The sequence below is a fragment of the Nematolebias whitei genome, chromosome 6 (assembly GCF_014905685.2).
Source record: "Nematolebias whitei isolate Nwh7 chromosome 6, NemWhi1, whole genome shotgun sequence".
In the NCBI taxonomy this organism is placed as follows: domain Eukaryota; kingdom Metazoa; phylum Chordata; class Actinopteri; order Cyprinodontiformes; family Rivulidae; genus Nematolebias; species Nematolebias whitei.
Genome location: NC_056503.1, coordinates 46021122 through 46033063, shown reverse-complemented (window position 1 = coordinate 46033063; position 11942 = coordinate 46021122). Strand labels below are relative to the sequence as shown.

The 11942-nt window shown below is 41.7% G+C and overlaps 1 protein-coding gene across 1 annotated transcript; it reads right to left on the bottom strand.

Annotated features, from left to right (window-relative positions):
* Window positions 1-6126: 6126 nt before the first annotated feature.
* sst1.1 (somatostatin 1, tandem duplicate 1) lies at window positions 6127-8603 on the bottom strand. Its single transcript, XM_037677690.1, has 2 exons — window positions 8435-8603; window positions 6127-6345 (listed from the first exon to the last, which is right to left on the bottom strand). The coding sequence occupies exons 1-2, from the start codon at window positions 8570-8572 to the stop codon at window positions 6127-6129; spliced, it is 357 nt and encodes a 118-aa protein (XP_037533618.1). The 5' UTR covers window positions 8573-8603.
* Between the last annotated feature and the right edge of the window lie 3339 nt (window positions 8604-11942).

Sequence of the window (11942 nt, the reverse complement as noted above, 5' to 3'; positions counted from 1 at the left end):
CACACACACACACACACACACACACACACACACACACACACACACACTAACACACACAGAGAGTTAAAAGGCGGTGTGTGTGTGTCTTCCACTAAAGCTTTCAGCTGTAATTAAAGCTCGTTACAGTTTATTAAAGCAGTTCAAACGCTGGCTTCTGATTGGCTGACGGCTTGATTGGCGGCTCTTTGTGCGTCTGCAGCTGCATCTTCCTGTTTATTGATAAAAATCTCGCTTCTCGACTCCACGTTAGAAACGTCGACATTTTTGTGCTGCAGATTGAAGACACCTGCAGACTCACCTACAGAAACTACACAAACATCTGCACCTCTGGATCATCAGAGTTCTGATGAACAGAGCCAGAACTCACCGGGCTGTGGCTCACGCTCCAGCAGAACCTTCACAGCTGGTTTCAAACACACCGATGTACTGTCATGTTGGTGAAAGTTTGACCTGCAGGGTCATCAGCTTCATGTCTCCATCATCACGTCCACGTCTTCATTATCAGGTTCATGTTTTCATAATCAGCTTCATGAATTCATCATCAGGGTTAGGGCTAGGGACTCATTCTCATCTAGGGACTCTCATTAGGGACATTGGCCTGATGATGAAGATGTGGACCTGATGATGAAGACATGAACCTGATAATGAAGACATGTTTGAGACAAGTTAGTTTGAGACAAGTTGGAGACAAGTTAGAGACATGTTTGAAACAAGTTATTTTGAGACAAGTTTGAGACAAGTTGGAGACAAGTTTGAGACAAATTAGAGACTAGTCTGAGACACGTTAGTTTGAGACAAGTTGGAGATAAGTTAGAGACAAGTTAGTTTGAGACAAGTTGGAGACAGGTTATTTTGAGATGTTTGAGACAAGTTGGAGACAAATTTGAAACAAGTTAGTTTGAGACAAGTTGGAGACAAGTTAGTTTGGGACAAGTTGGAGACAAGTTGGAGACAAGTTTGAGACAAGTTATAGACCAGTTTGAGACACGTTAATTTGAGACAAGTTGGAGACAAGTTGGAGACAAGTTTGAGACATTAATTTGAGACAAGTTGGAGACAAGTTAGTTTGAGCCAAGTTTGAGACAAGTTTGAGATGTCAGTGCTGTGACCGCTCTGAGTATAAATTTGTTGTTTTTAACACGTATAAAATTCCTGCAACATAAGACTAAAGACCCGAGACTCAAAAGGAAGCTGAAACACAACAAACGATTTGAGACTCACTTTGAACTGATTCTGTTTAATCTGAGACCAGAACTGCTTCACTTCACAAGAACACATCACAGTGATCAGAACCAGGACTAGAACCAAGATCAGAACCACAGCTGAACCATCTGACCCTTTGACTGGACACAGGTCAGCTGATGCTGGTTCTCTAGTTTTTTCCTCCTCAGTTTGATTTTCTGACAGAAACAGTTTCCTTACCTCCAATCAGACAAAATATCATCACTTTACTGACAATTTTAATTGATAAACTTTAACCTTTAATTTTTTTTCTCTAATTAAAAATCTGTTTGTTTGTCGTGTGACAGGAGTTTCTTCATCTCATTAATATTTTTAGTAGAAGTAGAATGATTATTGTTGTTGTTTGAAGGCTGACGACACTGAACTCAGCATTAAAACACTGAAATAGAAAATCTTAAGAGCTTTATTTTATTCATGTGTTCATCCAGATGATTAATGAACCCCTGATGTTGGATTATGAAACAACAGAAACAGATTATATAGGAACAGGAACATGTTCTGTCTGATGTTTGCCGTTTCCTGTCCTGACAAGCTCAGAACGAGTTTCGTTTCCTCCCCTTCCCGACCGTCAGCTCGCCGGGCCGGAGGTCCATGATGTTCTCTTCAGGCCTGGTTCTGTTCAGCAGGAGAATCATTCTTCTGTTCCTCCCTGCAGCATTGCTTCATTCAGAAGATGGTCAGAGAGTTGGAGGAGGAACTCAGCAGCAGCTTGAAACAATCTGAGGAACCATCAGTTGGACTCGGTCCAGGTTCTGCTGCTCCTTCAGGAGGTTCTGTTACAAATGTACTGGACTTATGAAACGTTCAGGTTTGAAATGGTTCTGTTCAAACTGGACAAATAAGAAAAATTAGAAATAAAAAAAGAACCAAAACTCCAACGTCCGTCATTGTTCTCCTCTAAAAATCAGAAACAAACAAACAAATAAACAAACAAACAAACAAACCCCTGACTAACTCCTCCTGAACATCAAGACGACATGAAGGCTCAATGGGGGCGGCCATGATGGAAAAAGAGGAGGAAGAGAAGCATGCTGAGTGTAGAGAAGAAACACAATCTGCTGAGTTACTGGTTGCCATGGCGACGAGGGGCTGCACCTCAGGCAGAAACACAGAGTAAAAAAGCAGCTTCAAACAAACTGAGTGAAAACTAGAAGTGAAAGAACTTCTTGACCCGTGAGCAGTTGAAGGTTCTGATGGTACCTCGGGTTCTGTTTGATGGTTGGTGTGACAGGTTTAAAAGAGCTTTCACTTCCTGTTTAGAACCTTCACTTCCTGTTTGAAGAGAAAACTCAGAGCTCAGATACAATGCAAGTCAATGGGAGTTTGACCTTTGACCTCTGAGAGGACACCATCAGTCCTCCAGCAGAGAGACACGCTGGGAGGAAGATGAGTGAAGATGGAAAAAAGAAGAGTTTTTTTAAAAAAGTCTTAAAGTTCAGACAGTCTAAATGTTGGAGTGATGTCATCACACTGAACAAACCTTTAAACCCGTCTGGATCATTAAACAGTTTGCTCAGAGTTCTTTTGATTAGCAGCAGCAGCTAGCTGTAGCACTTCCTGCAGTCATGTCAGATTTTTGCTTGAAAGATGCGAAGCGGAAAATTTCTCAGGTGACGGTGATTTGGTCCTGGTTCTGTTCAGGCTAGCCGTTAGCTCGCCAGTCGTGTCAGAGACAAACGCTCCCACGTTTAAAGAACGATCTGCTGCAGGTAAGTCAAGTCAGAATTATTTAAAAAGCACATTTAAAACAGCAACTGTTATCAAAGTGCTTCACAAAAAAAAAATCAAGGCAGTAATTAAGAAAAATAATAATAACAAGAAGTAATTAAAAGCATCAAAAATAAAAACACAAAAACAATGAGAAACAATGAAATAGTAAATCAAATCACACTGTGTTTAAACATCAGTGTATACAGGAGTGTTTTAAGGAGAGATTTAAAAACAGGAAGTGAAGTGGCCTGTCTGATGTTGGGGGGCAGATTGTTCCAGAGTTTAGGGCCCATGACTGAAAAAGCCTGATCTCCTCTGAGCTTCAGCCTGGTTTTTGGTACATCCAAAAGCAGATGATGATCTCAGCGCCCGAGAAGGTTGAAGTAGCTCAGAGCGGTATGCAGGTGCAAAGCTATTTGTCTTGTTATTTATGTTTAATGCACTTAAATGTCAACAGGAGAATTTTAAAATTAATTCTGACACACACAGGGAGCCAGTGAAGGGAGGACAAAACTGGTGGAACGTGCTCATACCTACTAGTTTCTGTTAAAAGCCAAGCTGCCGCATTTTGGACACCTGACTGACCGCAACATAAAGTGCATTACAGTACCGTAGTCCACCCAGGTTGTAATGAATGCATGGACTATTTTTTCAAGGTCAGATCTGGTCAACGCACACTTAAACTTTGCTATCTGCCTTAACTGGAAGAAGCGTTTTTGTAGAACAGAGTTAATCTGTTTATTAATTAAAGTCAGAGTCGAAAACCTTCTTGAGATTTGTAACAGACTGCTTAAGAGAAAGCTGAAGAGAGGCAAGATTTACATGATCAGTGACAGCAGTAGAGCTAGGGCTAAATGCAATGACTTCAGTTTTCTTATCATTAAAACGTAAACAATTTGAAGCCATCCATGCCTTGATGTTGTCAAGACATTTTAACAGAGGGCGAATGGAGCAGGAACTGTTGGGTTTCTAGAGCAGATAAATCTGACAATCATCAGCATAACAATGAAATGAAAGGCCATGTATCTTCAGGATAAAACCCAAAGGCAGCGGATAGAGTGAAAATAAAAGGGGTCCAAGAATCGAGCCCTGTGGGACCCCACAGGAAAGGGGCACTGTCGGGGATACACTATTCCCAACATTAACACAGAAACTCCTGTCATTCAGGTACGAACGGAACCATTCTAATGCTGCTCCTGTAATCCCAACCCAGTGTTCGAACCTTGATAAAAGGATACTGTGGTGAACAGTACCAAAAGCAGCAGCAAGGTCCAGGAGTACAAGTATCACAAACTGACCAGAATCATTTGCTAACAGAATGTCATTGCAAACCCTCATTAAAGTTGTTTCAGTGCTGTGTAATCATTTAAAACCAAACTGAAAGATTTTTAAATAATTCCATTCTCATTCAAAAACTCATTCAGTTGAATAAAAATGCCACAAAAGTTAAGTCAGGTCCTCTGGATGGGTTAAAAAATAAAAATATAAATTGTAGAAACGTTTTGTCTTTCATCCGAACGACTTCTTCAGTTGTTCTACCTGGATTATTGAGCATGCATCAGGATATTTTGAATAAAAAACAACTTCCACCAAGACTTCAGAAAGAAAGGGAAGTTTTGAGATTGGTCTAAAATATGAGCAGCCTGAAGGGTCAAGTCCAGGTTTTTTAATTAATGGATTTACTCCTGTATGTTTAAAAGCATCAGAGCCCACACTTATAGCAGTCCTGCTGTTTAGAATAGCAAGAACAGAGGGTCCAATCGAAGGTAAAACTAGTTTAAAAAGGATGCAGGGATGAGATCAGCAGGGGAACCCGAGGGTTTCACCAACATCATTTAAAAATGAGAGGGAAACGTGTCTGAAGTGATTGAAGGCAGCTGAGCAGGGGACAGACGGGTCAGCTGTGGAGTGTGGAATCGATGAGCTAATCGACTCAACCTTTTCAACAAAGTATCTGAAAAAGTCATTACAAGTGTCTACAGAGGCCTCCGTGCTGGCCGACTGAGGCACGGTTAAAATGGAGTTCATGGTGTTAAAAAGAACACGGGGGTTGTGACTATTTCAAGCATCCTGATTGGATGGTGGTCCGAAAGTCTTTCCAACATGTTTTTAACATATAGCAACACAAATGTGTAGTTTATCCTTCTTCCATTTGCGCTCAGTTTTCCTGCACTATCTATCTGCTCGGGTGAGCTCATCAAGGGAAGGGGTGCGCTTTGGTTTGATTTTTAACGGAGCGACTAGGTCCAACACCTTAACACAGGTCTCCTGATGTGTAGGGATCAGTCCGAGAGCTCTGATAGCAGCAAAGGCGGGAGAGAATAGAGCAGCAGTGGAAGGGTTAAATATCCAACAAAGGTAAGATACTGACTGAGCCACAGAAGCGCACTTCAAAACGCTGACAAACCTCGTTAATGACATCAAAGGGCTGAAGAGAAACTTTTGTATTTTCTGGGAGAATTGGACGTTTCGTGAACAGAGTCTGGTGTTTCCTGAGCAGACAGATCGGTTATTCTTCATACATGATCGCCCGCCTCCCAAGGCTGAAGGAAGCGCTCAGAAAGTAACATCTACAGTCAGCCCAATTCACGATGGCCCCCACAGCTAAAGAACGCGCGGACAACTGGGTCCTGGAAACATCGCAACCTGCTGGTGTTGGAGAGACGGTGACTTTTTCCAAATAAGAGACGACAAAATGAGCTGAAGGGAAGACGCAGCTGCGACCAGGAGGTGCAGTCGTTCAGGTGAAGAGAGGCGGAAACAGAAAACATCTGGTGAAAGGAAGCGACGGAGCTTCTGTCGGATCATAAGATTTTAAAATAAAATAAATAATAATCAATAAAACGCTTCATCTTCAGTAACTGATGTTCGTGACGGTAACTGTGGCTGCAGAGAGTTACCTCGACCGAGAGAGAACCTGGTTCTGATTGACCCTTGAGATGTTCTGGTTCTGATTGACCTCTGTGGGGTTCTGGTTCTGATTTAATTTGGTTGATGAGACCCTGACGAAGACTCTGATCCTCCTCTTCATCAGCAGACGGACAGAGTTTGTCTCAAACAGATTTTATTCAAACCAACAATTAAAAATAGTTTCATCAAGTTTACAGAAAGAATCAGAGTTCTAAACTAGAGGAGGCGGAGGAGCAGGAGGAGGAGCAGGAGGAGGAGCAGCTCTCAGCAGGACGTGAAGGTCTTCCAGAAGAAGTTCTTGCAGCCGGCCTTCCTCTCTCGTGGCGCCAGCAGTGGCCCGGTTCCGGCGGCCCGCTCCAGGGCCAGACGGATGTCCTCAGGTTCTCCTTCAGGCAGAGGGTACCCGTCCTCCTCCAGAGCCTCGTTCTCCATCTGCAGGAGGTCCGACAGGAGCATCTCTGTCAGTGAGGAGCGGGACGTGTCCTGCAGGGACAGAGAGGTCAAAGGTCAGATTAACAGTACTCTTTGCAAACGGGCCCGGGTCACAGCGCATTCTGGACCTGTTTGGACATCTTTCAGAACTAACAGGACCTCCTTTACTGAGGTCAGAGAAGGTTTGTTGGGTCAGGACGGGTCAGAAACAGCTCAGTCCCTCCACCAACCCAAAACCCAAAGTCGGCCTGGTTCTGGACCAGCTGCAGTCAGACCAGAACCTGTCTCCCCTCAGAGTCTGGACTACAGTCAGGGCGGCATGTAAACGGCAGGAAGGAGTCTGGAAGACAGTACCGGATGGTTCTGGTTCTGCTTGTGAACAACAAGACTAAAAGTTTCACTAGAAAAAAAAAGTTCTGGGCTCGGAACAGAACCAGCAGAGGTCCAAATGCCTCCCAGATCAGCAAACTGAACCCAGTGGTTCTGATTCTGATTCTGGTTCTGATTCCTGACCCAAACCAGACAGAAGAAAGGAAAATTGAATATGAATAAATTTGAATAAATGCATGATGGGAGGAGACGAAAAGTTCTGTTTCGGTCCGGTTCTGAGTCCAGTTGAGCGACGAATCAGTTGAATAAAACGAAACATATTTAAATAAACATAAAAACACAAATAAATAATAAATGGTTAATAAATAAATGGTCAATAAAATCAGAAAATTAGTTTGTTTTAAAGGTTATTAAAATAAAATAATCATAACTTGTGAAAAATAAGAAAAGTCTGAAAATCACAAACAAAATAAAAATACAAGCTATTTAATAATTTCAATAAATCAGAAAAGTTCTGTAGATTCTGTCAGATTTATGAATCTTTTCCAGTTTTGTTTCGGGTCAAAGTGAAATAAAGTTCATCCTGACTGTTTTATTAATAAGGATTAATAAAATAATTAAAGATAAGTTTTATTAATGAAATTATTAAAGATGACGAGTTGAAATGACCTGAAATTAATATTTTACATCATCTTTTAAAAACTGAGAATAAAAAAATAATAAGTTTTTATAATAAAAATAATACAAAATAAAAGTTTAAACTTGTTGAACGTAAAAAATAAACGTTTAAAAAATTTCAACAAATAAACAGATTTAATTAAAACTACTAAAAATAAATTCAATAATTTAATCTTTGGAACAACATTTGTTGTTTTAATAAAAGTTGTTGATCAGAACCGGACCCAAAGAGTCCGGTTTTGATGAATCTGACCCGGTTTAGAGCGGACCTCAGATCAGATCAAAGGTTCTGATCGATCTCATTGGTTTGGATCAGATCAATAAACGCTGATCAGAAACATAAATTATTGATCAAAAATTCAGACATAAATGTTTTAATAAAAAATAACATTTAAATGTATAAATATTTATTAAAAGAAAATATATATTTTTCATGTTATATTTTAAAAACAACAGTTTTTATTTTCATCCTAATTAAAAAAATAACAACGAAACATTAATAAAAACTAAATAATAAAATCTAAATAATCTTTAATGATTTTGTGCTAAATTATTTAAAATCATAAAACTTATTCAGATTTTCTGATGTTTTGAAGATAAATCTGTTCATGAATTTCATCATTTTTGTTATTTTTTAATAAATAGTTATGAATGCTTTATTAACTTTGTTCCACAGATTGTTGCAACTTTTATTAATTAAAGTTTGTTCGGTTTATAAAAAACATTTAAATAAAAATAAAATTTAATTTATGAAAAACCTCAGATTCAGATCTTTGAGTTTAATTTCAAATTAATTAAAATTTAAAATAGTTTTTTTATCACTTTTATTACTTTTAATAAACTTTATATTTCAAAATGAAAAATATTGAAATGAAAATTAAATAATATTTTTATTTCAGCCTGATCCGTTTCTCCAGATGTTTCCGGTTCTGACCAGAACACCTCTGATTAAAACACTACAACACCTCAGTTCACTCATTTGGGTCGGAACCGTTCAGCTTTTATTAACTTTAAAAGCTGAAGATGAACAACCTGAAGTCGGTTTTTAAACTCTCGGTTCTGACCCGTTCTGACCCGTTTGGTCTTAAAGTTCTGGTTCTGGCTGTGAGTTCGGGCTGTGGGTGTGTCGGACCTGTTTGGAGCCCAGCAGCGGGGTTCGGTGCAGCAGCAGGCGGAGTTTGGAGTCTCTCTGAGCGGCGGAGCAGAAGCTGAAGGAGGCGCTGATGGAGAGGAGGAGGAGGAGGAGGCGCGAGGAGGAGAACATCTTCATCACCTGTCTGTCTTTTTATCTGCTTCTCGGCGGGTCTGCTGGTTCTGACCCGGGCGAGGGGTTCTTATAAAGCCATGCTGACGTCACTGAAGAGGGAGTGGGGGGTGACTGATGATGATAATGATGATGATGATAGTTCCGTCCCAGCTTTAGTGAAATGAGCCGTTCTGAAGAACCTCTGGTTCCGCTCAGATGACAGTTTGTCAGCTGGAGGTCCGCGGGCCGCAGCAGGACGTCTGAGAGCAGAACAAGAACATTCAAACAGAACCTGCTTCAGTTTCCCCCATCGGACCGACACCGGAGGTTCTGTTGGAGGTGGAGTTTACCCTGGACACTGATGGGTCCATAAATCCAACAGAACTTTCTGTTTGATGGAATCAGTGACGTTCTACAGACTTGGATCCCTGTGAGAACACTCACCAGATCAGAACCAAATGTTTTTAAACATTCAGTTTTGGGTCCAGTTCAGTCCGGTTTCATCAGAACCTCGGTTCTGATGGGAGAATCTGAAGATTGCATTAAACTGTACTGTTCTGATAAGGTCTCTGTGTCTGTCAGAGGAGGCCCAGAACCTCAGAGTCCAGTTCCTGAGTGATGGTGGGACAGGCCCCTCGGGTTGGAGCCTGGTCTTCAGTAATGAGGGCGTTGATCCGGTTTGAAGAAGGAGCTGAGCCGAAAGACAAAGCTTTGATTTTCCGTTCTGTCCACATTCTCCCCTCAGCTGGTCCTGATGTTTGGATCAGGACTGATGGAACCAGGTTCTGAATCCACTTGTACTGTTCTTGTTTTTCTGTGAGTTCCTGTTTATTCTTCACTTTTTAAAGCTTGGTCCAAAACAAGAACCTGGAGGCTGAAGGTCACAAGATATTTATTGACACAGAGTGAAGTCCATCTGTGATTCCTGCACACCTGGACCAGAATCTTGGTTTTGATCTACCAGGTGAGGTTCTCCTTCCCTTTGTAGAAGTTATTGAATGTCTCAGTCTGGTTTCTGTGTGAGGTCCACATCATTGGAACTCAGCAGGTTTTAAATCAGGCCAAAGAGACAGCTCTGTTGACTCAGGAAGTTCTGCTGTTTCTGGACCTTTCTGCTTCCTTTGATGCTGTAGACTAGAACAAATGTCAGGACCTGAACAAGTGGTTGGTATTCGAGGCCCAGTTTGAGCCTGGTATAGACCTGATCTTCTCTTCTGTAGATCCTCTGACTTGTGAGGTTCCTCATGGCTGCATTCTCGGTCCCCTGCCTTTTTAATCTTTACGAGTTGTATTTGGGTTCATTTTTAGGAAACATATTCATTTCCACTGTTTTGCTGATGATATCCAGGTTTATATTCCTGTTAGGTATCCACTGGAACCACTCTTGAACTGTCTAAATGACATAAAAGCTTGTCTGAAACTAAATTTCCAACTTCAATGAAATCCTCCACCATGAATTTCCACTGCCGTGCTTCACAGCTGATGTTCTGGTCCAAACCAAAGAACAAAACACTGAAGTTCCTCCTGTTTCCTTCGACAGTTCCCTGAAGTTCTGCTCTGAAGGATTTTTTTTTTTTGACTGAAGAGATGTCGTTCTGTCATGACTCTGAAGTGGTTTGTTTCCTGATGTTTCCTGATGCCCGTGAACTCCTCACAGTTCCCCTGCAGAGGTTCTGATCTTCAGTAATGAAGTCAACAAACACGGACCCCACTGGGAGCTCAAACATCTCGTTGGTTCTGCTCCATTTACGCTCTGAACTGTTCTTTTATTTCACGTCAGATTATCGACCAACCAGAACCAGACCCATCTCCTGCTCCTTTAACGACCCGAGGCTCCTGGTTGGACATTTTATTAAAATAATAAAATTAAAATCTGTAAAAAGTTCGGAAAACAAACAAATAAACTCTAACCCTAAAGCCCAACAAACAGCTGAACATGAAATATGAAAACAGGAAGAGAAGAAGCTGGTCAACGTTGTTTACACCTGTTTGTTTGTTTGTTTGTTAGTTTGTTTGTATTTCTTGTGCCTGTTTTTAATTCTTGTCATACGATTGTAGAAGTTGGAACCCAAATGCCAAAAATCAAGATGCAAATGTTGCAAAACCTGAAATCTTTAAAGAAGAGGGATGAAAAACAAACAAAATAAATAAATAATAAATAAATAAATAAATACCACTCAAATCAGGCAAAAAACAGGAAGAGGTGAACAGTTGAAGGAGGAGTCTAAATACTGAGGAGGAGGGAAAGGTGAGCTGAGTGCAGGTGAGTCCACTCAGGTGTGAACGTTGGTTTAGCTTTTAGCTTTTAGCTACAATTCTGCCTCTTTTAGCTTCAATTATTTAGTTTCAATTTCTTCAGCTCGCAGTTTTCACCGAAAAAGTAATTTCTCTGGTTGTTAAAGCGTCCATGTTAGTCTGCGATGGACTGGAGACCTGTCCAGGTGTCTCTGCGATGGACTGGAGACCTGTTCAGGTGTCTCAGTGATGGACAGAAGACCTGTCCAGGTGTCCCTGTAATGGACCAGAGACCTGTCTAGATGACCCTGCAATGGACCAGAGACATGTCCATGTGTCCCTGCGATGTACCGGAGGCCTGTCCGGTTGTCCCTGCCTGCCACACAGTGTCCTCTGGACAAGGACACCAGCTCTATGTGACTCTAAATAAAGAACCGGGTAAAAACTGGATAGAATTTTTTTTTTGTCTTTGTCTTCCTGTCTTAAACCACCTGAGACAACCTGGAGGAGCAGATTTATGACTGGTGGTGGTTCGGTTGTTCTGGATCCATCTAAAGGCTCCAGGTGTTCTGTTTGATGGTTCTCTTAGGCCCACTTGGCTCCACAGCTGTCAGACTTCATGATCAGGATGTTTCTGTTGGATGTTCAGAAGGTTTACTGTCATGAGAACACGCCCACCAGCACACCTGGTAACCATGGCGACAGACCCAGTTCCTCCTGTAGTTCCGCCCAAGCGGGTGTCAGCTGTCAGGTGGCTAACAGCAGCCGACGCGGCGCGTTTCACACCCGTCCGACACGGTTACAGTGGAAACAGCACGGCCTCTTTCTGACAGCTGATTGGTTCAGCCTGTTGGCGGTAGATCGATGGCGTTGGGAGGAAACAGAAAACGTCTGCTGTGCGAATCGCTCGGACTCGAAACAACTCAGACCTGGTCTGACAGCAGGAAGTTCTGACCTCAGACTGATTCAAACTGTAGTCGGAGCGTTCTCCCGTCAGACCAGTTGATTTATTTGAAACCAAGACCTTCAGCGACCGTCAGACAAACCAACCGGGAAAGGTTCAGTTCAAGGTTCTCTTTTCTTCAGGTGTTGTAAAATCCATCCATCCATCCATCCATCCATCCATCCATCCATCCATCCATCCATCCATCCATCCATC